This window comes from Pseudophryne corroboree (genome assembly GCF_028390025.1).
Source record: "Pseudophryne corroboree isolate aPseCor3 chromosome 1 unlocalized genomic scaffold, aPseCor3.hap2 SUPER_1_unloc_6, whole genome shotgun sequence".
Lineage (NCBI taxonomy): Eukaryota > Metazoa > Chordata > Amphibia > Anura > Myobatrachidae > Pseudophryne > Pseudophryne corroboree.
The window spans coordinates 435,093-461,395 of NW_026967471.1; the positions used below are offsets into that span (position 1 = coordinate 435,093).

Consider the following 26,303-nt stretch of genomic DNA (forward strand, 5'->3'; position numbering starts at 1 on the left):
TACTGAAAGAGAGGGGAAGGGGCCACAGTTAAGTTGCAGGGATATTCAGGAAAATTAAACAAGTACATTTACAGAGGAGAAGGTCCTAACAGAACTCTCAAAGCTGAAAGTGGACAAATCTATTGGGCCAGATGGGATACATCCAAGGATACTAAAAGAACTTAAAGAGGTTCTGGTAGCACCATTGACAGAATTTTTCAACCTGTCATTATCTACAGGAGAAATTCCAGGGGACTGGAAAAGAGCAAACGTAGTCCCACTGCACAAAAGTGGAAGCAAGGAAGAGGCAAACAACTACAGACCAGTGAGTCTTTCATCAGTAGTAGGGAAATTGATGGAAACACTCTTAAAAGAAAGAGTTGTAGATTATCTCAAATCCGGCAATTTACTGGATCCCAAACAGCATGGATTCACTGGGGGGAGATCATGTCAAACAAATCTTATTGACTTTTTTGATTGTGTGACTAAAGTGATGGATAAAGGTGGAGCCATGGATATAGCTTATCTAGACTTTAGTAAGGCTTTTGACACAGTTCCACATCGCAGACTGCTAAATAAACTTGAAAGTTTGGGATTGGATATTAGGATTATTGAATGGATAAGATCTTGGTTGAATGATAGAAAACAGAGAGTTGTGGTAAATGGAGTGCATTCACAGGAGGGAAATGTTACCAGTGGAGTACCCCAGGGATCTGTACTTGGACCAGTGCTTTTTAATATCTTTATTGGTGACATTGCAAATGGCATTAAAGGGAAAGTATGCCTTTTTGCAGATGACACAAAGGTATGCAACAGGGTAGACACACCAGGTGGGGTAAAACAAATGATTGAGGATCTAGGTAGACTAGAGGAATGGTCAAGAGTCTGGCAATTACAGTTTAATGCCAAAAAATGCAAAATCATACACTTGGGTCTCAAAAATCCTAAAGCTAAATACAGTATTAATGGCACTATACTGGAAACTACTGAGGAGGAAAGGGATCTAGGAGTCACTATTTCAGATGACTTAAAGGCAGGTAAGCAATGTAACAAGGCAATGAGGAAGGCTAGTCAGATGTTTGGCTGCATTGGGAGAGGAATCAGCAGCAGAAAGAAAGTAGTAATAATGCCACTGTATAGGTCATTGGTACGGCCTCATCTAGAATACTGTATTCAGTTATGGAGGCCATATCTTCAAAAGGATATTAATACATTAGAAACTGTACAAAGGAGGGCAACTAAAATGGTGCATGGCCTACATCACAAAACATACCCAGAAAGACTAAGAAATCTCAATATGTATAGTTTGGAGCAGAGAAGGGAAAGGGGGGACATGATAGAAACTTTCAAATATATGAAGGGTTTTAACAAAGTCCAGGAGGGAAACATTCTCCAAATGAAGAGAAGCAATAGGACACGAGGACATGCACTGAGACTGGAGGGGGGGAGGTTCAGGGGAAATTTGCAGAAAAAATTATTTAACAGAAAGGGTAGTGGACAAGTGGAATAGTCTCCCATCAGAGGTGGTAGAGGCTAAGACAGTAGAGCAATTTAAACATGCATGGGATAGACATAAGGATATCCTTACAAAGAAATAAGGATCAAATAAGGTTAGTGATAAAAAAAATATAAAAAAAATAAATAAGGCGCAGACTAGATGGGCCAAGTGGTTCTTATCTGCCGACAAATTCTATGTTTCTATATTTCTGTTATTTCAGATATATTTTCTGATTGATACAATACATCAATATTTGTCCTCATGCTTTGAATTAAGGTACAAGTTTACCCAGATTCAGGGATTCGGGGGCATTTATTTCATATTATATTGAATTCTAGGGAAGTTTATAAATATAACTTTGATTATTGGTATTCTGTTAGATCCAACTTTTTGCATTAATAATAATTTTTGCTATATCTCCTTTTGTGCACTCTAATAGGCTACCTGGAAACGGGGAAGCACCTCTATTCCTTGAAGGAGTATCATAGGTTCTCGCATCAGTGATTCAATGTCTTATGATAAGATCATTGACAGCAGAAACCAGTGATATTATCTTCTTCGGATACTTCCTTCCTAGAATATTTTTACAATTGTACTGTATCATCATAATTCCTATGTCTATTATGACATTTGTATCAGTATTGATACCGGGAATTGTGATCCCTGGTCTGTGAGTACCTCCTGTGGGTATACTACCCTGATAAAGATGTCCACCAGGGTCTGTACCACTTGCTCCGCATCAATAGAGGCAGGAGTCATGTCTTCTGGATATTGGGTGGCCATGTCGACCTGTGTGAGAATGTACTTTTTGCTAGACCTGATTTGCACCATCAGTGGACCTACAAGGTATATGGCTTCCCACTTAAATGGTTCTCCTACGATGGGCATGGGCATCATGGGGCACTGGGGGGTACAGGTGTACACCTTGCAGGTGTCACACAATGCACGGTAGTCTTTCACCTCGCAAGACACCCCTGGTCAGAAGAAATTTTTCATTGTTCCATACTATCTGGTTCACCCTTTTGTCCATGTGCCCCTAAACAGCGGCCTGGCATAAGTCAGCTAATGAGGGTCAGTGGTCTGGGCACTTCTAAATGTTTCTGTCTCCCTTCACTGAGTCAAGCACAGTTGGTCAGTCAGGGTCAATTGGTTCACTAACCCTAGTGGGTCTGTAGCCTCGTTACAGGACTGCACACCAGAAGGGTGTCTTTTTTGATGTGGTATCCTGTGGTTGGTGTTTGTAATCTTCCCTCACTATGCCTTGAGTCTGGCTGCGGTTAACTCGCTGCACAAGGTGGGTCATGAGTCCTTGGGTGAGGCTGTTTCTTAGTATGACTTTGGCAGGCAGCCCGCTAAGAACACCCACTTCTATGTTTCCTTGTAAAGCATTCCAGTTTATCTGAACATAGGCCACAGGGATGTCTCTTTCCTGGGCCCTCGTAGTGAGTATTGTTACTTATTGCTGTGGCAGAAGGAGGCTTGGGGTTACTACATCAGGCTTTACAAGGATCACAGAGGCCCAATGTCAATTCCCTTCTCAGCCATGGACCCATACTGGTTGAATGTGGCATCGCATGATCCTAGCGGCAGGGGTCCCACGATCCTCCACCAGATCCCCAACGTAGACCTCTTGTTATGCACACCAGTGCCTGCAGGAATGTACTGGTGTTTGAACTGTTATGCAAAACAAATGGACTCACAGACAGACTGGGGAATATGACATAACATACACAGAAGGTGATAGGGTAACAAAATACACACAAAGTGAACAGAGAAGCCCAGAGGCTAAGGAACTGGGTATCTCCCTTGTATTAGAACTGCTCAGATGGGAGAAGCAAGATGTTGTGTTTTAATACGTAGAGAACCCGAAATGCTGTTGCTAAGGGCAACAGCAAAACCCTAAAGGGTTACCAACGGGTGTGGCAGTAAACTCCTTGGTCAGAGATGGAATGATAGACACAAGGAGAGTCTCCACAATCCTAATTCTCACTTGCAGTGCACAGGTTCAGCTTACTGCCACTAAACTGACCCCTGACACCTAGCACAGTGAGACAGGATTAGACAGGCAAGTCTTAGAATACAGCCGCAAACTTGCTAAGTTCACAGAATAGTAACAGAACCCCAGCAAGCTAAACGACTGACTCCAGTCTTACTGCTAGGTCTGGATTGGCAGAGTGTAATACCAAATCCCCAGGCCTATTTGCAGTAAGCAACAAACAAATACAAAGCTACACAGTACTGGTTAACTTTCAGGAACTGACTAACCAACAAAGATTCAGCAGCATCTGCTTACCCTGAGAAGAGGCCTTATAAAGCAGGTGCTGTCCACGCCCCACTCAGACCTCACAGACTGTGAGCACAAAAACCAGCACCGGATCCCCTGCCGTGCACAGAGCCTATAACCACTGCACAGCAAAAGACCCGAACCGGAGTATCAGCTGCGCTCAGGTTACTCCGCTAGCACTTGTCAACCCGGTTGCCATGACGACGTGGCAGCACAGGGAAGGAGACCCTAACAGTACCCCCCCTCTGACGAGGGGTCAAAGAACCCCTACCACCGGGTTTATCGGGGAACTGCGAGAAGAAAGAGCGTATCAGTCTGGGGGCATGAAGATCACAACTGCGCACCCACGACCGCTCCTCCAAACCATACCCCTTCCAGTGCACCAAAAATGACAGCCGACCCCGAACCACCTTAGAGTCAAGAATCCTTTCAACAACAAACTCCCTCTGGCCACGAATCAGAAGAGGGGAAGGTCTTCCACTGGAAGAAGGATTACTAATTGCCCGTTTTAAAAGGGAACAATGAAATGTTTTATTGATACCCAAAGAACGGGGCAGATCTAACTGAAATGCCAACGGATTGATAACCCTGGTGATCTTATAAGGGCCGATGAACCGGGGGCCTAACTTATGAGATGGCTGTCTCAACTTCAAATTCTTGGTAGACAACCAGACGAAGTATCCTAATTTGAAGCTGCAGGGTCTTTTCCGCTTATCAAAAACCCTTTTGGTCACTAATGACACAGACACAAGGGCTTTCTTCACTTTCCGCCAAATACCTCTAAGGACCGAAACCACAGAGGAACCACCAGGCGTGGAGTCCAGGGGGTCAAAAGAATTGGCCTTAGGATGATGCCCATACACACAAAGGAAGGGAGAGATCCCTGTAGCAGAGTGAGCCGCGTTGTTATAGGCAAACTCCGCCATGGACAGATGAACAACCCAGTCAGTCTGACACTTGGAGACATAACACCTGAGGAACTGCTCCAAGGACTGGTTCACCCATTCAGTCTGCCCATTAGACTGCGGATGGTAGCCTGACGACAAGCTGACAGAAATCTGGAGATCGGAACAAAATGCCCTCCAGAATTTGGCCACAAACTGGGATCCGCGGTCAGAGACCACATCAAGTGGCAACCCGTGGAGACGCACAACATGCAGCATAAATAATTCAGACAGGCGTCTGGCCGATGGCAGCCCAACCAGTGGAACGAAGTGCGCCATCTTCGAAAACCTGTCAACGACAACCCAGATGGCTGTCATCCCCGAGGATTTGGGCAAGTCCACCACAAAATCCATTGAAATGTGGGTCCATTGCTTAGATGGGATAGAGAGTGGATGTAATGGGCCAACAGGAACCCCTCTAGGAGTTTTATTTCGGGCACAGATGTCACATGCCCGAACCCACTGATCCACATCCTTAGCCACCGAGGGCCACCACACCGCCCTAGATAGCAACTCCCGAGTTCTGGCAATACCCGGGTGACCTGCCGACTTCTTGGCATGGAATTCCAGGAACACTCGCTGTCTTAACCTAGGAGGCACAAACAAAAGACCTACCGGAAGGTCTGGAGGAGCCTGCTCCTGTGCTCTAAGGACTAATGATAAGAGGTCCTGGGTAATGCCCACTTTAATACATGATGGGGAAACAATGGGCAACGGCTCCTCGGTGGTCTCCTGGATTGGAGCAAAACTCTGCGAGAGCGCATCAGCCTTGATGTTTTTTGACCCAGGGCGATATGTTATCAAAAAATTAAAGCGAGCAAAAAACAAAGCCCATCGTGCCTGCCTGGCATTGAGACGCTTCGCTGACTCTAAATATGCCAGATTCTTATGGTCAGTGAGAATTGAGACCACAAACTTAGGCCCCTCAAGCCAGTGTCTCCACTCCTCGAGTGCATCCTTAATAGCCAACAATTCCCGGTTACCCACGTCATAATTCATCTCGGCAGGCGAAAATTTACGGGAAAAGTAAGCACAGGGATGAAGGCGATTATCAGACACTCCCATCTGAGATAGCACTGCCCCAATACCCATCTCAGAGGCATCCACCTCCACCACAAAAGGACGCTCTGGATCTGGGTGTCGCAGCACCTTGGCCGAAACAAATGCCCTTTTGAGACGGGCAAAAGCCGCTTTAGCCTCACAAGACCAGTGAGCAACATCCGCCCCTTTCTTAGTGAGTGCCACCAAGGGCGCCACTATAGACGAAAATCCAGCGATAAATCGTCTATAAAAATTCGCAAAGCCCAGGAAACGCTGAAGCGCCTTCAAACTAGTGGGCTGCACCCAATCCAGGACTGCCTGTACCTTGGAACCCTCCATTTGGAAACCTTCTGGGGAGATAATATATCCTAGAAATGCGATTTGCTGAACTTCAAATTCGCACTTCTCCAGCTTCGCCCCAAGCCGGTGGTCTCTGAGTTTCTGGAGGACTAAGCTTACATGCTTCCGATGTTCCTCCAGGGAATGGGAGAAGATTAGGAAGTCATCTAAGTATACAACTAAGAATCTATCCAAATATTCCCTGAGCACATCATTCATGAAATCCTGGAAGACTGCCGGGGCATTACAGAGCCCAAAAGGCATCACCAAATATTCATAATGCCCTGAGTGGGTATTAAAGGCAGTCTTCCATTCATCCCCCTCTCTTATTCGGATTAGATTGTACGCACCGCGTAGGTCAATCTTAGAAAAAATGGTGGCAGTACGAAGCTGGTCAAACAAGACCGAAATGAGAGGCAGTGGGTATGAGTTTTTAATCGTGATACGGTTCAATTCCCTGAAGTCGATGCAGGGTCGCAACGAACCGTCCTTTTTACCCATGAAGAAGAACCCCGACCCAAATGGAGACTGTGAAGGTCTGATAAATCCCTTAGCCAAGTTCTCCTGAATGTACCCTGCCATAGCCTGAGTCTCAGGACGTGACAGGGAGTACAACCTGCTCTTGGGAAGCTTAGCATTTGGCAACAAATCAATGGCACAGTCATAGGGGCGATGGGGAGGTAGTACCGCAATTTTTTTGGAGAACACGTCCGCAAAATCTGCATAACACCCTGGCAATCCTGGCAAACTTAGCTGCGAGAGCCTGACTGGAAGGCTCAAGCAACTCAGGAAACAATCAGTACACCAACTAAGAATCTCCCCAGAGACCAAGTCAAATTGAGGATTGTGGGCCCTTAACCAGGGTAACCCCAACACCAATGGGGCAAGTGTACAGACAGTCACATAAAGGGACAATTTTTCAGAGTGTGTGGCTCCAATAAACAAAGAAATCTGGCTAGTGCAAGAGGTAATTTTACCTTGGGATAATGGTTCCCCGTTTAACCCACAAATCTCAATTTCCGATTCCAAGGGTACTAAGGGAACAGAGTGTTTCAGGGCGAATTGGCGGTCCATAAAAACCCCGTCGGCCCCACTGTCCACAAAGGCCTCAGTCTTGACAGTTTGACAGAGGATCTTCAAGGTCACCGGAATGATAAAAGTCTTCTTGGGAAATTCTGACTTCTGGCCTGACAGGATATTTCCCATCACCCTCAGGCCCTGAAGTTTTCCGGCTTTTCTGGGCATGATACTACCACATGACCTTTATTCCCACAGTACAAACACAACCCCTGCTGTCTCCTCTGCGTCTTCTCATGCGAGGAGAGGCGGGTAGCCCCAATCTGCATAGGCTCCTCGGAAAATTCCTCAGAGTCTGAGGTTCCCTTGGGAAGGAAGGAAATCTCAGTCTCCCTTTCAAGCCTACGCTCTCTCAGCCGTCTATCCACCCGGATGGATAACTGCATGAGCTGATCCAAGCTATCAGGCAAGGGATATTGTACCAGTTGGTCCTTTATCTGGTTAGAAAGACCTCTTCGGTACAGGTGTCTCAGGGCTGGGTCATTCCACTGGGTATCATGGGCCAACCTCCGAAACTCCGTACAGTAAACCTCAACTGGCCTTCGCCCTTGCTTAAGGATCGAAATCTGAGCCTCGGCTGAGGCCGTCTTTTCAGGGTCATCATACAACATGCCCAGTGCCGTAAAAAAAGCATCAACACTTTTAAGCGACGGACAGTCAGGCTGCAACCCATATGCCCAGACCTGTGGGTCACCTTGTAGTAAGGAAATCACTATGCCCACCCGCTGAATCTCCGACCCAGAAGACTGAGGCCTAAGCCGGAAGTATAGCTTGCAGCTCTCCTTGAAACAAAAGAACTGCGAGCGATCTCCAGAAAAACGATCCGGAAGATTTACTTTCGGCTCCTTAACCCCTGCAGGTGCTGCTGCTGCGGGAGCTCCGCCATCAGCCTGGGAGGTGTGCATTTTAATGGACAAATCATTAAATTGTCGAGTCAGGACCTGCACCTGATCGACCACCTGTTGCAACGTATTTTGAGGGGTATGCTCCATATTCCCACAAAATTTCAACAGGAGTATTAGGCTGCTGAATATGTTATGCACACCAGTGCCTGCAGGAATGTACTGGTGTTTGAACTGTTATGCAAAACAAATGGACTCACAGACAGACTGGGGAATATGACATAATGTACACAGAAGGTGATAGGGTAACAAAATACACACAAAGTGAACAGAGAAGCCCAGAGGCTAAGGAACTGGGTATCTCCCTTGTATTAGAACTGCTCAGATGGGAAAAGCAAGATGTTGTGTTTTAATACGTAGAGAACCCGAAATGCTGTTGCTAAGGGCAACAGCAAAACCCTAAAGGGTTACCAACGGGTGTGGCAGTAAACTCCTTGGTCAGAGATGGAATGATAGACACAAGGAGAGTCTCCACAATCCTAATTCTCACTTGCAGTGCACAGGTTCAGCTTACTGCCACTAAACTGACCCCTGACACCTAGCACAGTGAGACAGGATTAGACAGGCAAGTCTTAGAATACAGCCGCAAACTTGCTAAATTCACAGAATAGTAACAGAACCCCAGCAAGCTAAACGACTGACTCCAGTCTTACTGCTAGGTCTGGATTGGCAGAGTGTAATACCAAATCCCCAGGCCTATTTGCAGTAAGCAACAAACAAATACAAAGCTACACAGTACTGGTTAACTTTCAGGAACTGACTAACCAACAAAGATTCAGCAGCATCTGCTTACACTGAGAAGAGGCCTTATAAAGCAGGTGCTGTCCACGCCCCACTCAGACCTCACAGACTGTGAGCACAAAAACCAGCACCGGATCCCCTGCCGTGCACAGAGCCTATAACCACTGCACAGCAAAAGACCCGAACCGGAGTATCAGCTGCGCTCAGGTTACTCCGCTAGCACTTGTCTCCCGGTTGCCATGACGACGTGGCAGAACAGGGCAGGAGACCCTAACACCTCTTTGCTGTCTTCTCTCTCATCCACGTATAGATTTTCCACCTCTTCCTTGTTCAACTCATCAAATTGTCATCCATAAGCCAGGGCGACAGGTACGGGAAGGGATTGGGCTCTGGTGTAGTTTTGCTGCAAGTGCCCAGGCTGCCCTCACTGATAGCAGTCATGAGTCCTCACTGGAGATTAAGGTCTGGACCCTGATGGTGGAAGACTGGCCACTGTGGTTCTCTGGGGCTCCAACTGGGGAATGGTCAGCTTAATAGGGGGAATTGCAGTCTGCAGGTACCGAGTGACTCGTCGTACCCTGTTGAAGGTGGTCAGGTTTGCGTTTCTCCAACCGGGCCGGTTTGCAGTGAATTCGTCGGCCAGTCGGGCAGACCCTTCTGGGTATATAGTGTATCAATCAGACACCCATTCTTGGAGATCAGCTGGTAGCTGGGTAAGTTTTTTCAGTACCAACAAGTCCGTGAGTTTCAGAGAGAAGAATAGGGAGCAGAAAAAAGCACCTCACATGATAGCTTAAAGCATGTTGATGAGCAGACCATCCTTAAGGTAGACCTGGAGGAAACACCACTTCAAAATCTTTATCTAGTTTACTATGTTGATGGTAGTTCTCATAGATATACAGAAACTGGAGCTCCACAATCAGGATATGCTGTGGAAGATGACTCCAAAACTTTTTTTTTCCTTACTAGCACCGCCACCCACAGGACAATTGACAGAACTTAAAGCTTTAACTAAAGCATGTCAACTATGTGAAGGGAAAACTGTAAACATACACAAACATCAAGTATGCATTTGGCGTAACACACAATTTTGGTGAACTGTGGAAACAGACTTCTTCACAGTAACAGGCAATCCAATTGCACAAGCAGAGGTAGTAAAAGACTTACTGGATGCTATACAATTGCCTTCACAAATAGCAATCATTAAATGTCAAGCTCACGTGACTTGACATGATGAAATTACCAAAGGGAACAGAAAGACAGATGCTGACAAAGATCAACAGGTTTAAAATGTTCAAAATGATGTTAAAAATTAAAGTGTTTGTATGATTACTGATGTATATATATCAAGTGAACAGGGATCAATCAATATGTAAAAAGTTTGTGATTTACAGGAAAAAAACAAAAGGGAAAGTGTAAAGTGTACTGAAGACAGCAATGGCGTTTGTCACAGCTCTGAAGGTGAGCCTGTTGTCCCAAAATCTATCTTGCCAGCATTGGCACAGATATCCAATGGACTGAACATGTAGGTAAGATGACCATAATAAGTCTTATTCAGACTTATTGTTATGTACCCGGTTTTGCACCAGTGGCAGTGCTTCTTGTATTACTTGTCTGCAAAAAAAAAAATGCTGGAACAGCAGTTAAAACAATACCTTCACACATTCCCCAAACAACTGGTCACTTCCAAATCCTACAAATTGATTACCTTCAGCTTACAAGAGTTGGGATGCTTCAATATGTATTGGTTTATGTAGAAACAGTCAGTAGAAGGGTCGAGGGATATGTTGTGTCTAGTTCAGCAACAGTAATATCAGCAAAGAAACTAGTACCATATGTAATATATTCATACCAAGGGACACATTTTATTAGACTAGTGTTCAAAAAGATGTTCCAGCTTTTTGGGATTTAACAACAATTACACACCCCATATAACCCGCAATTGAAAGGCAAAATGGAATGCTATAACATAACTATCAAAAATAAATTGGCCAACGTATGTAAAGAGTCTAGTTTGCCATTACCAGAAGCTTTGCAATTAGTGTTACTCTCAATCAGAACAACACCAAGGGGAGAATTGAACATTTCCCCTATGAAATACTGTTTGGAAAATTGCCCAATGTTGCTACTGCACATATAAATGAACTCAGTAAAACAAAGGACTTAACTGTGAACTATCTTATTCCATTAAGCAACCAGTTAAAGAAGATTCAAACTGCTGTGACCAGTGCACAGCCAGCTCCTGTGGAAGGTGCCTATCATACTCTATAACCTAGTGATGAGCTTATGGTAATTTCCTGAGATCGGGCTTGCTGACAGACTGGTGGGAAGGACCATATCAAGTATTGATGACAACGCCATCTGCTGTTAAGATATTGGATAATAAATCGTGGATCCACTTTACTCACTGCAGAAAAGACACACCTCCTGACACAGCACACGGGAAAACAACAAGTGAGTGGTTCGGGCAAAATAATCCCTTGAGCCACTTGCCAATGCAGTATCATTGTGTAGGGTACATAACTCCTAGATCAATATTGTGAAGATAAAAGACACCAAAGACAATGTTGAACAGAATGATGCTGTTGGGCCAAAGGCCAGAGTATGGACTGTGGGGGAGCATTCTCTCATGGGCATTTCTTATTATAATAATATACATTTTTCTTGAGTTTGGTATATACACTCCAAGTTCTGTTAACAACGTGACCAGTTATACAGTCAATGAAAGATATGATAGTGGAATGCTAGGCAGAGCACGTGTATGCAAAACCTTTGCAAAAGAAGAATTACAGAGATGCATTTACAGATAACTCTATGATAGAAGTGCATAGTAGAATTGCAGAGACTCTCAATAAAAGTTAATGTTTGATTTATACCCACCTACATATCAGTCTAGATGAAGGTTTAACAATTAAGGCTCATTACATAAGCACACCAGACATGATAGACAGATAATAGTCTTGTCATAAGCTGAAGAATATACTTATACTTTGCAATACAATTTCAGACATGTATATTAAAGCATATAGCATGTAATATGATCTAACTATTTGAATTGTATTGTTTCTGATATATACTTGCGGCTATGACATAGGATCATGGACGATGGTTATTCAATTAAATGATTATTCAATTTTAATATTGATACTATGTGCATTGCTGAATTTATGACCCTTGTGATAAAGCTAAATATTAATCTTGAACCTAAGCTATATACTTATTATAGACAATGTACGCAATAGGCGCACTAGGTGCCGTAATGGTACGCACTTAGCGCAGCAGACGCAAGGCCGTGGTCAAGATGCACGAGTGGCACGTTCACTCACGGGCTTACGCTTAGTATCGAGCATGCTATAGGCGGCCCGAGTACCGTAATGCTACGCTATTGGCGTAGCGGATGCTGTACCGCGAGAGTGGGATACGAGCGGCGCTGATGCTCACTGAATTACACACAGAAAACCTTATTAACAACACACTGTAAGGGTATGCTTATACTGTAAACCTTAGTACTGTTATATTACCACAATGTAACGGTGATTAACATGGATGATAAAAAGAAGCATACAAACAATTGTCCAACACTACCACCTATGAAAGGTAAATTTTTAACCCTATGGCTAATTTCTTGAAGAAGTATACAGTCTTAATTAACAATGCATTACAGGATGGGATCATTACGAAGATGGAAGCGGAATTCCTTGGTGTTAAAGACTCCAGGACACCAACATACTATATGCTACCAAAAGTGCATAAAAATAGAGAGCACCCTCCTGGAAGGCCAATAATTTCAGGCATTGGCAGCCTGACTGAAAAAGCGAGTATTTTCATAGACCAGAATTTAAGACGCTTTGTCCTGGAATTACCCTCGTATATACGAGACTTAATGGATGTATTGAACAAATTGGAACATGTCGTACTACAGCCCAATACTTGGCTGTGCAATTGCGATGTGGAAGCACTGTACACAAGTATCAGCCATGAGATTGGCATAAGAGCTGTGAAGTACTTTCTCAATATGGGTATACATCAGGATTTCGATGACTTCCTCCTACAATTACTGAGATTTGTTTTGACAAAAAACTTTTTTCTCTTTGATGACAAGTACTTCGTACAGGTGCAGGGCACCGCTATGGGAAGTACTTGTGTCCCAACCTATGCTAATATCTATTTAGGCTGGTGGGAGAAGGAGTGGGTTTTTAATGATGCCAATGCGGAATACACAGAACATGTCGTCAGCTGGTATAGATTTATCGACGATATTTTGATCATCTGGGAAGGGGAAAAGGAAGATCTGGAAGAATTCATATCAGTTCTTAACAAGAATTATCTCAATCTCAAATTGACATCTGACATTAGTCAAGAGAGTGTAACCTTCCTAGATTTGATCATAACAAAAACAGAAGACAAACTTAAAATGGATGTTTTCTGCAAGAAAACAGCTACAAACAGCATATTACATCATAGTAGCTCACATCTTCCGGCCATCCTTAGGGGAATTCCCAAAGGGGAATATATCAGGATGAAACGGAACTGCTCGGATGAGACAACGTACAAGCAGAGGGCTGATGAATTACAAACTCGCCTTAGAAAGAGGGGATACAGTAAAAAAGAGCTACAAAAAGCATATAATCATACCAGCACTGTCCCCAGAACTAACTTACTCACTCCAAAAAAGAAGGAGAAAACGGAGATCGAAACAAGATTCATCAGTACATATTGTAAGGAGTGGAGGGATGTAAATGAAGCTTCACAAAAGCACCATCATGTACTCATGACAGACGAGGATCTACGGAAGGAAATTGGTGATAGAATACTCACCAGTTGGAGGCAATCACCCAACTTGCAAAATAAACTTGTCCGTAGCCATTTTGTAAGGAATAAGAAACGAGAACCAACAGTCCAGGGATGCTATGCATGCAGTAAATGTAAAGCCTGTGTATATATACAAGTAACCAAGGAATATGTGAACAAACACATAACCAAGGTTAAAATTCGAGATTATATCAATTGCATGACCCAGGGGGTCATTTACTGTTTGATCTGCCCTTGTGGACTCAAGTATATAGGAATGACCAAGAGACAATTTAAACAACGAATATTGGAGCATGTGGGCAACATCAATCGTGCCAGGAGAGATCACTCCAATATGAAACAGCTTACTAGTGTAGCGCGACATTTTATGAGGAAGCATGGGAGTGACCCAAAACAAATGAAAATTTACGGCCTCGAGGAGATTGAGTTGGGGCTAAAAGGAGGTGACATCACCAAGGAACTTCTAAAGAGAGAATCCAGACATATTTTCCTCATGGATAGTTTAACACCGCATGGATTAAATGAGGAAATACAATACTCATCCTTCCTATAATCTGGAACTCAACCCTTAAGAAACATTAATTGGACACATATACTGTACTCAAAATGTGAAGAAGGACCCTTACCTGTTTGACATGAATTCATGTATGGGAATGGGTGTAGACTTATACTTACCTCAAAAATATACGTTTGTCCAGTTTATATCATGGTTCATATATATGAGAACAGAGATAAAAAAAGCATATTGATCTATCCTATTAGAAAATAAAAACAAAAATATATATAACAAATATGCACTTACCATTTTGAGAAAAACTTACCTGAACAGGACCATTGGAATGGAACTGAGTTGGTTTATGTTGTGTGTTCGGCATGTTACAATATAGCTGGCATGTTGTGATTATGTCAGACACATGATATGTCACGGAACTGGGTTGGATTTTATATCTGTACTGTATACCCAGTAGGATGTACTAAATCTAACCAGTTTATATCAATATACCAAAAAATGTATAATTGTTATGAAATTTGAGGGATGATATTAATTTATGCTTGAGCTATTAAGTATATGAACCCAACCATGTACATGAGACACATGGTACTCACATATTAAATGATAAGATCTATATAGTAATATATTCATATCGTAATCTAGCAACTACATTTATATGTACCTATGACCCTACATACTGTAATATATATTACACCTCACATCTTAACACAATATCTTACAGTAGCATACATGCCTCTTATATATTAATATCTTTGAAAGGAATTTAGATCACAATGATCCTTGAGTGATACACTATAGAATACAGAATTCATTTAATTCAAGCAATGATTTGTTGAGAATACTGCAATTGGGATATAATAAAATATAATTATGTAGATACAGCGCACAGGATGCTGTTCTTATTGCTAAATAATGTATTGGTTTATCTTAATAATACCAATATATACAGTGATGATTGAATAGTTCTCTCACAATTCCCTCACATTTGCTCCTTGTTCTTTATGGCACTAACATTTTTTCACTTTCCCTCTTTTTGGTCATGGGATCTTCTTAGTTATTCAATTAATTCTCACAACCCAATCCACTATGATCACTTTTCAAGTGTATTTAACCACATGCTATCAATAATTCTATACATATTCTTTACACTGGAATTATATTCAAACACTATACTTTATGGAATATCACATTTCACTTTTCATGGGACATTACCAACACATACTGAATAATTCATCACATTATAAGAATGACAGGACTGAATAGGCAAAGTAATAATACAAATTGATTTATAATAATAAGAAAGAAAGGACATGAGACATTTCTTCGTTCAGACAACCAATTTTATTAAACCTATCCAGTTACTGTGAAAATAAAATAAAAGATAAAAAAAAATAAAAATAAAAATACATATTGTTTCACCTATAGGGTCTATGAGGCATGTTTGAAACAAATATGCATCAAAATAAATTTAAATCACAATATGTGGGACATCTGTTTGAACGATTAACTTTATTGGTACATATATATAGTTATGATAATTAAAGATATGGATTGCATACATACTGGATATATAACCCTGGAGTAGATATAGTATCTATTAGGGATTATGTACAATACAAAAAAATGTTGCGCTCATTTCCATATACATATTCATGTCAACATGTGATTAATTATGATTTGCTCAATATGGATCCCAATCACATTATGGGGCAATTTTATTTTATTTTTTAAAAATTATAAACATCTTGTTATGTATTACATACGATTTATACTGGTTTTGCTAACTTATATTCAGAGTGCAGGATTCCTTAGAGGGACCCGGAATAATAGGGATGTGAGAAGATTAAATTCACCTGTGGATTCACACTGGGAGACAAGTGAATAATTGATTAAGGACGGAGCCGCTAAGGTATGCGGCAACGGACCGGAGATTTGAAAATCTCCTGTTCATATACATTATTGGACACTAAGGCTCTAAAGATTCCCATTGGTCCTCCCACCTTTTATAAACTGGGAATAAGGCGGGCGCCGGACACTAGAGCCCTGACAAAGCTAATATATAGAGTGAAATGCGCATAGGGAGATAGCCGTGTGCCGCAAACACTATTGGAAATGTTATGATTAATGTATTTGAAATTACTAGTCCACTATTATACCTGTTAACCGAACTGCCTATAAAGATTAATCATATGTATATTGAGGTTTCAGCCACGGGCAGTGCAGTGCTGTAGAACCTAAGAAGCACGCACTGTAGAGAACACTTTCTGTTCTGCCAGATGTTCATGGCATCGTGCCGCAAAATACCATTGAAAGTGTTGTTATAAATGTACTGTTAATCTAACTGTCTGTAAAGATAAATTGTATGCACAGTGAGGTTTCAACCACAGACAGCGCAGTGGTACAAAATCTTAGCAGCACGCACTACAGAGAATACTTGCTGTCTACTGTTTATCCATGACACGTAGCAGCATAGACCAGGACTGTATACACGGTGTGTGAACCTATAGCACAACATACACCAACACTGTTAACATGCTATTCCTATAGGATGCAGTCATATCACTAGTGCATTAGAAATTTATAGAGGAATATATATCTGTCCTATAATATTATTATACAGATACAACAGTGTCAGACTGTCTCACAATCTGTATAGGGTGAGCGGTATTGAGTACAATACTAGTAGAGGTATAATTGAAAAAAACACCAGCTGGGTATACATATACTATCTTACTAATGGACAAAATATACAATAAATTATCTAAGGGGATATGATCTGACCCTTTCTGAATGACCTATATATGATTAACGTGCATTATTATCATTAGCCAAGGGACATTCATTGCAATTGAGAAACGCTTCATACAATTGCATATATATGAAGTACGGTACATAGGAGAGATCACCATTGTATCTTCTGTATATGATAAAAAGTCATTATGACTCTATCATAACTGGGAATGGTACTGCCTTTTATATCTATTGAATTTGATACACGGTTGAACTGGTATTTTTGCAGGGATTAAACGTTGGGGAGACTGCAGCTCTCCAATGATATGATGATACAGTTACAATATAATAAGACACTTTGTCGAGTAAACTAATAAATGTATCTACTATAACTCTTGGTAGATATTATATGTATCATTTAGGAACAACTATAACATTTGACAGAATAGAAGCACAGTGGCAAAATAAAGATTGAAAAATAATACAATGTTTCAATCTATTTAGAAGAATACTCTTTAGTACTAACGAAGCAAGGTTACAGGTCTAATTAATAATATCAGCAAGGGATTGGTATAATTATCATAGAGAATTTATATGTATATATCCCGATGATAATATAATTTTTGAACTACACATGAGTGGAACACAATTCTTACACAAGACATATTGAATTAAGAAAGAATAGGCGGCACACGGTTTTGTTTTTAATACTTTCTTTATTATTTGGCACTGGGACAAAAAACCTTTTTCCTTTTTTTGTCCTTTTTCTGACTCACGTCTAACTATCTTTTATTGTTCTTATATTTCACTGTTTACGGCCCGAGTAAAGGGTCATAATACTTCATATGGGATACTAATAAAGTTGATATGTCCCATATGGGTATTGGTGTATACTAATAATTGTGTGTTAACCGATAAATATAAAAGAAGGTTAATTACACAGATGTAATACCAACAAAATAATTTCCTTGGGGAATGAGTGCACCTGAAGAAACTGATCCCTTTTTCTTCATTTTCTTTTCTGTACATGTTTTTGGATCAGTGGGTAGCACCAGTCTGTAGCTTTATATTTGTACTATATACAGCTATTTAGAGACTATACCCCTATGGTTATTATCTACCATTACATTAAGTCACACTATATGAGTTAAATATGTTGCGATCGAGTCGCTCGCTAGTCGCTCACAAACTCCGCTGTAAATACACATCTCCGTGCGCAGGCGACGTCGGAGCGTCCCTTACGCAACCTGAGGGGATGCGTACGCACGGTGGAGTCAGTGCACGAGCAGCGGGCACGTGCATTGGGGTTAGTACAAGGCAATAGTGAATCATGATATTTTTCGACTTTGATACTTGCATGATGTCACTGAGAAATCAGTAAACAGTTGTAGGTTCTCTGTTATTTCAGACATATTTTATGATTGATGCAATACATCAATATTTGTCCTCATGCTTTGAATTTGGTTAAAAGGTTACCCAGATACAGGGATTCGGGGGCATTTATTTCATATCATATTGAATTCTAGGGAAGTTTATAAATATCATTTTGATTGTTGGTATTCTGTTAGATCCAACTTTTTGCATTAATAATAATTTTTGCTATATCACCTTTTGTGGACTCTCATAGGCTACCTGGAAATTGGGAAACAACTCTATTCCTCTAAGGAGTTTCATAGGTACTCTTATCAGTGATTCAATGCCATGATAAGATCATTGACAGCAGAAACCAGTGACATTATCTTCTTGGGATTCTTCCTTCCTAGAATATTTTTACAATCGTACTGTATCATCATAATTCCAATTTCTATTATGACATTTGAATCAGTAATGATACCTGGAATAGTGATCCCTGGTCTGTGAGTACCTTCTGTGGGTATACTACCCTGATGAAGATGTCCACCAGGGTCTGTACCACTTGCTCCACATCAATAGAGACAGGATTCCTGTCTTCTGGATATTGGGTGGCCATGTCGACCTGTGTGAGAATGTACTTTTTGCAAGACCTGCTGTGCACCATCAGTGGACCTTCAAGGTCTATGGCTACCCACCTAAATGGTTCTCCTATGATGAGCATGGGCATCATGGGGCTCTGGGGGGTACAGGTGTACACCTTGCAGGTGTCACACAATGCACGGGAGTTTTTCACTTCGCAAGACACCCCTGGTCAGAAGACATTTTTCCTTGTCCCATACTATCTGGTTCACCCTTTTGTCAATGTGCCTCTGAAAAGTGGCCTGGCATAAGTCAGCTAATGAGGGGTCAGTGGTCTGGGCACTTCTAAATGTCTCACTGTCTACCTTCCCTAAGTCAAGCACAGTTGGTCAGTCAGGGTCACTTGGTTCACTTACCCTAGTGGGTCTGTAGCATCGTTACAGGACTGCACACCAGGGGGGTGTCTTCTTTGATGTGGTATCCAGTGGTTGATGTTTCTAATCTAACCTCACTACACCTTGAGTATGGCTGCGGTTAACTCGCTGTACAAAGTGGGTCATGAGTCCTTGGCTGAGGCTGTTTCTTAGTATGACTTTGGCATGCAGCCCGCTAAGCACACCCACTTCTATGTTTCCTTGTACAGCATTCCAGTTTATCTGAACATGGGCCACAGGGATGTCTCTTTCCTGGGCCCTCACAGTGGGGATTTTTACTTATTAGTGTGGCAGAAGGAGGCTTGTGGTAACTACATCAGGCTTTACAAGGATCACAGAGGCCCAATGTCAATTCACTTCTCAGCCATGGACCCATACTGGTTGCATGTGGCCTCGCATGATCCAAGGGCCAGGGGTCCCACGATCCTCCACCAGATCCTCGGCGTAGACCCCTTTGCTGACTTCTCTCTCATTCACGTATAGGTCTTCCACCTCTTCCTCGTTCAAATCATCGAATTGCCATATATAAGCCAGGGCAACAGGTACAGGAAGGGATTGGGCTCTGGTGTAGATTTGCTGCAAGTGCTCAGGCTGCCCACAGTTATAGCAGTCACGAGCCCTCACTGGAGATCAAGGTCTGGACCCTGATGGTGGAAAACTGGCCACTGGTGTTCTCTGGGGCTCCCACTGGGGAATGGTCAACTTAATAGGGGAAATTGCAGTCTGCAGGTTCCGAGTGACTCGTCGTACCCCGGGGAAGGTGGTAAGGTTTGCGTTTCTCTAACCGGGCCGGTTTGCAGTGCATTCGTCAGCCAGTCGCGCAGACCCTTCTGGGTTGGTGGTGTCTCAACCAGACACCCATTCTTGGAGATCAGCTGGTAGCTGGTTACGTTTTTTCAGTACCACCAAGTCCGTGAGTATCATAGAGAAGAATAGGGAGCAGAAAAAGCACCTCACATGATAGCTTAAAGCATGTCGATGAGCAGACCATCCTTAAGGTAGACCTGGAGGAAACACCACTTCAAAATCCTGATCTAGTTTACTATGTTGATGGTAGCTGTCATAGATATACAGAGACTGGAGCTACACAATCAGGATATGCTGTGGAAGATGACTCCAAAACTTATTTTTCCCAACCAGCACCACCATCCACAGGACAATTTAAAGCTTCAACTAAATCATGTCTGCTATCTGAAGGGAAAACTGTTAACATACACAAACCTCAGGTATGCATTTGGCGTTACACACGATTTTGGTGAACTGTGGAAACAGACTTCTTCACAGTAGCAGGCAATCCAATTGCACAAGCAGAGGTAGTAAAAGACTTACTGGATGCTATCCGACTGCATTCACAAATTGCAATCATTAAATGTCAAGCTCACATGACTTGACATGTTGAAATTACCAAAGGGAACAGAAGGACAGATGCTGACACAGCCCAACAGGTTTAAAATGTTCAACATGAGGTTAAAAATTAAAATGTATGATTACTGATGTATATATATCAAGTGAACAGAGATTAATAAATATGTAAAAAGTTTGTGATTTACAGGAAAAGAACAAGTGGGAAAGTGTAAAGTGTACTGAAGACAGCAATGGCCTGTGGCACAGCTCTGAAGGTGAGCCTTTTGTCCCAAAATCTATCTTGCCAGCATTGGCACAGATATCCAATGGACTGAACATGTAGGTAGGATGACCATAATAAGTCTTATTCAGACTTATTGTTATGTACCCGGTTTTGCACCAGTGGCAGTGCTTCTTGTATTACTTGTTTGCAAAAAAAATAATAATGCTGGAACAGCAGTTAAAACAATACCTTCACACATTCCCCAAAGAACTGGTCACTTCCAAATCCTAAAAATTGATTACATTCAGCTTCCAAAAGTTAGACCATAATAAGTCTTATTCAGACTTATTGTTATGTACCCGGTTTTGCACCAGTGGCAGTGCTTCTTTTTTTTTTTTATTTGCTTGCAGAAAAATGCTAGAAGAGCAGATAAAAAACAATACCTTTCACACATTCCCCAAACAACTGGTCACTTCCAAATCCTACAAATTGATTACATTCAGCTTCCAAAAGTTAGGATGCTTCAATATGTATTGGTTTATGTAGATACATTCAGTAGATGGGTGGAAGGATATGTTGTGGCTAGTTCAGCAACAGGAATATCAGCAAAGAAACTGGTACCATATGTAATATATTTATACCAAGGGACATATTTTACTGGACTAGTGTTCAAAAAGATGTGCCAGCTTTTTGGGAATTAACAACAATTACACACCCCATATAACCCGCAAATGAGTGGCAAAGTGGAATTCTATAACATAACCATCAAAAATCAATTGGCCAAAGTATGTAAAGAGACTAGTTTGCAACTGCCAGAAGCTTTGCAATTAGTGTTACTCTCAATCAGAACAACACCAAGGGGAGAATTGAACATTTTCCCTATGAAATACTGCATGGAAAATTGCCCAATGTTGCTACTGCACATATAAATGAACTCAGTAAAACAAAGGACTTAACTGTGAACTATCTTATTCTATTAAGCAACCAGTAAAAGAAGATTCACGCTGGTGTGACCAGTGCACAGCCAGCTCCTGTGGAAGTTGCCTATCATACTCTACAACCTAGTGATGAGGTTATGGTAATTTCCTGAGATCAGGCTTGCTGACAGACTGGTGGGAAGGCCCATATCAAGTCTTGATGACAACTCCATCTGCTGTTAAGATATCGGATAATAAATCATGGATTCAGTCCACTCACTGCAGAAAAGACACACCTCCTAAGACAGCACAAGTGAAACCAACAAGTGAGTGGTTCGGGCAAAATAATCCCCTGAGCCACTTGCCAATGCAGTATCTTTGTGGAGGGTACATAACTCCTACATGAATACTGTGAAGAATTACAGAGATTAATTTACAGATAACTCTTTGATAGAAGTGCATAGTAGAATTGCAGATACTCTCAATAAAAGTTAATGTTGGATTTGTACCCACCTACATATCAGTCTAGATGAAGATTTATCACTTCTGGCTCATTACATAAGCACACCAGACATGATAGACAGAGAATAGTCTTGTCATAAGCTGAAGAATATACTTATACTTTGCAATACAATTTCAGACATGTATATTAAAGCATATAGCATGTAATATGATCTAATTGTATTGTTTCTGATATATACTTGCGACTATGAAATAGGATGATGGACGATGGTATAGATTAAATGATTATTCAATTTTAATATTGATACTATGTGCATTGCTGAATTTATGACCCTCGCATGATGTCACTGAGAAATCAGCAAACAGTTGTAGGATATCTGTTATTTCAGATATATTTTCTGATTGATACAATACATCAATATTTGTCCTCATGCTTTGAATTAAGGTAGAAGGTTACCCAGATTCGGGGCTTCTAGGGCATTTATTTCATATTATATTGAATTCTAGGGAAGTTTATAAATATAATTTTGATTGTTGGTATTCTGTTAGATCCAACTTTTTGCATTAAAAAATAATTTTTGCTATATCTCTTTTCGTGCACTTTCACTGGCTACCTGGAAACGGGGATACTGACAGTAGAAGCACCTCTATACCTTGAAGGAGTATCATAGGTTCTCTCATCAGTGATTCAATGTCTTATGATAAGATCGTTGACAGCAGAAACCAGTGATATTATCTTCTTGGGATACTTCCTTCCTAGAATATTTTTACAATCGTACTCTATCATCATAATTCCTATTTCTATTAGACCATTTGAATCTGTATCAATACTTAATATAAGAAATTTCTATAATCATATGCTTTATAATAATTTTTCATTGGGCTCATTATTCTTTACTGGTTTAACTTTCTGTTAGGGACTTCTCCCCTGTACTCTCATTAACCGATATTGAACACAGACACAAAAAAGGTTAACAGCAGATTCAGGATCTTGGGATTTTATAAATATGCTCGATATGGCTCTCTTATTGTAAATTTGATGCTCTTCTGCAGATTTACAAAAGTAGAAACTGGGCTAATGATATATATCCACCTTCCTTCTAAATCTTTCTCTTTTTCTCTCTCTCTGACACTATCATGTGATTTGTAGACATCTCGACATAACTTCTCTAACTGTTACAGTCATCATCTTGAGGTAATTGTTACCTTGTAGCAGGCTCAACGCAATAGTCTCTACTTATGAAATCAAATGTCAAAAACTGGTTACTTTAGTTGAGGTTGTAGTCATTAGAGGCAACTGTGTTATTACTAGCCAGTTGTAAGGGCTAGACAGCTCAATTGAATACAAATTGTCACTTTGTGACAGCATGTCTAGTCAGTATTAATGTTTGAATAACAACTTCTACCATACTTGTATGGTATTTAAATGTAAGGATGTAATATACCTATGACGAGTAATAGAAGATATTGTAGAATATCAGTTAAACCAGATCATTTGAATATCTTATATGTTTTATGTTGTGTGAAATTGTTTTTGTCTTTGTTAATCATTTATTAATATAAAAGTTACGTTTTAAATACAGTATTTGTCAAAAGAGTGCCCCACACAATAGAGTTGTCCTTTCCTCCTTTATATTTGAGGTTATCCATTACATCTTTGGGGAGCGCCACCAGCTTTCTATAATTACATGCTGCTCACTAAGGATGAACAGCGACCAATTTGGTAGATGAATATCCTTCTCTTTAAGCCGGTATTAATATTGAGATTACAATCCACCTTTTCTCTTTAGGGGAATAATCCAGTGCACATATTTTATCCCCCATTCCCCTTTTACTTTATCATTACCTGTATATATAGTCCCAATGGCCAGAATGCTCTTTTTTTAATACATTTTTGTTGAGCCATATGGATGGATGGAGGGCTTTTTGATTGTGGGTATAGATTTAAATGTTGTGCTTAATCCTTCGCTAGATGTTTCTCATGGCCTCAGACACATTAATCCAAGCCGTAGGGCCCTGACTACTCTTTCATTAATCATTGACTCTTTACAGATATTAGACTTCAGGAGATTTATACATCATGTAAACAGGGATTACTCATTTTTCTTCCATTCTCACAATTCCTTCTCATGTCTAGATTACTGGTTGCAGGTTCCTTGCTCTATAGAGTTGAGAAATGCATCATTGCTGACATGTTGATCTCTGATCATGCCCCTCTCACCCTACAACTCACTTTAATGACCCCATACCAATGCTCCTATAATTGGCATTTTCCCTAGCCTTTTCAGAGGTCCTTAAAAAGCACCTGTTACAATCTTTTTATAACTACAGACAGGATAATATTTTACTACATCGGACATCAAACTCTTTTGGCAGGCCTCTAAACTAGTCCTCTGGGGCCACAGATTGTACTGCACAGTTATCAAAAGGAAACAGAGTCAAGAAAGCCTATCACATGCTCCTCACACCATTATGACAGCCTATTGTAATCTACTAATCTACTAATAGACCCCTGCAAAGTCAATAGAAAGATAAACAAAGATGCTAAATCGGTGTATGATACATTTTGCATGGAACACACCCAACTGTGTTTATTATTTCAATCTAACAAATATTTTAGATGGAGCATGAAGCTACTGGCAATTTGACAAATGTTTCTTACACATCTTAGTACATCCCCTTCATTAAAACTGGCCAGGGTCATGTAGTGAATGACCAGAATTAATGAACGCTATATTTCTAAAAGTCTTTGAGGAATGAATGTATATAGTGCCCCTCTTGACTACCCAACACAGCGACTGGACTTTTTCTCCAAAGCAGGCCTTACACCCCTTACTTTGGAAGATAGCAAAACTGTCATATCCCCTATCTCTGAAAGGGAAATTGAGCTGGTTATTAAATCTTTACCTAAATGTAAAATTCCAGGGCCTTATTGCTTATCTGCTGCCTACTAAAAATCCTATCTCAACAAGTGCAGTCCCAAAGCTCTAAATTATTTAATTCTATTTTGACAGGTAACTCTGCCCCCCTGACTTTTACACTGCACGAGCGATTGGTTTTACTAAACCAAATAAGGACCCATCTTTGTTCTCATATAGGTCGATCTCTCTCCTTAACCAGGACTTAAAAATTTTAATCAAAATTATGGCTTCCCATCTCCAACTAATTTTACCTAAATTGTTGCGACCGGCTCAAACTGACTTTCTTCAACACCAGTATTCGGTACATAATGTTCCTACTCTATTATCAGCTATGATTAAATCACATAGCATCTTGGATCTGGAAAACATAATTGTTAGCTTTGACACTGATAAGGCATTTGTCATGGTCTCTTGGGTGCACTTAACCAGAATTCTCAATCATCAAGAATTTGTCCCTGAGTTTTTACATATTTTCCAGACCTTATATCAATAACCAATTGCATTTTTGACAGTTAATGCCAATAACATACGTACCTTTCACCTATTTCGAGGCACGCACCAAGGTTGTCAGGGAACTTTATTGCAGAATATAGATGGCGGGGTAATTAATTATCTAATCCAAAAATGTTATTTTCTTCATTTGCTGACAACATCTTGATATATTTAAGTAATCCTCTGACAGCACTTCCTCACCTAAATTTCTATATAAGTATTCTCCAGTTATGTATATGAGAAAGCACCTCAGGTTATAACAATAGATATGGTAAGAAAAAATGAGCGCTGTTGTGGCCCTAGCACCTGTAAAAAGATAAGCTATAAAAGAAAACAACATTGTGTTACAGCTCTTTTTAGGAGCAATTAGGTGGTATGACATATGAGCTTCTCCGGAGGATGTAAACCTAGCTGTCCCTACCTTCCAGTTGCTGCAGGATTACTCAGCCTGAGTGTGGTAAATGGCTGTCCACGTATTCAGATGTTGTAGCGCCTCACCACCACTGCATATGGGGGAGCGGGGAAGCGGGGAAATTGGAAGATGATGTCACTTGGCAACCATCAGATCTGCCAAAGTATGTAACTGTCCTCTGTATTGCCATTTTCCTCACCTACACTCCATACTAGATTCATTGGAATTGGTATCAGAGTTCAAAATTAATTACTACAAAACAGAAGCCTTGGCCTTCTTCCCCTCTGCTAAATTTGATTGTGGTA

At 41.0% G+C, this 26,303-nt stretch overlaps 1 protein-coding gene across 1 annotated transcript in view; it reads left to right on the top strand.

The window, feature by feature from the left end:
• Positions 1-19,317: 19,317 nt before the first annotated feature.
• The window catches only part of LOC134982033 (vomeronasal type-2 receptor 26-like), a 151,195-nt gene continuing 144,209 nt past the window's right edge, over positions 19,318-26,303 (top strand). The window contains exons 1-2 of the mRNA XM_063948679.1: positions 19,318-19,344; positions 20,780-20,846. Coding sequence (XP_063804749.1) covers positions 19,318-19,344; positions 20,780-20,846 — 94 coding nt within the window. The remainder of the gene's footprint in view (positions 19,345-20,779; positions 20,847-26,303) is intronic.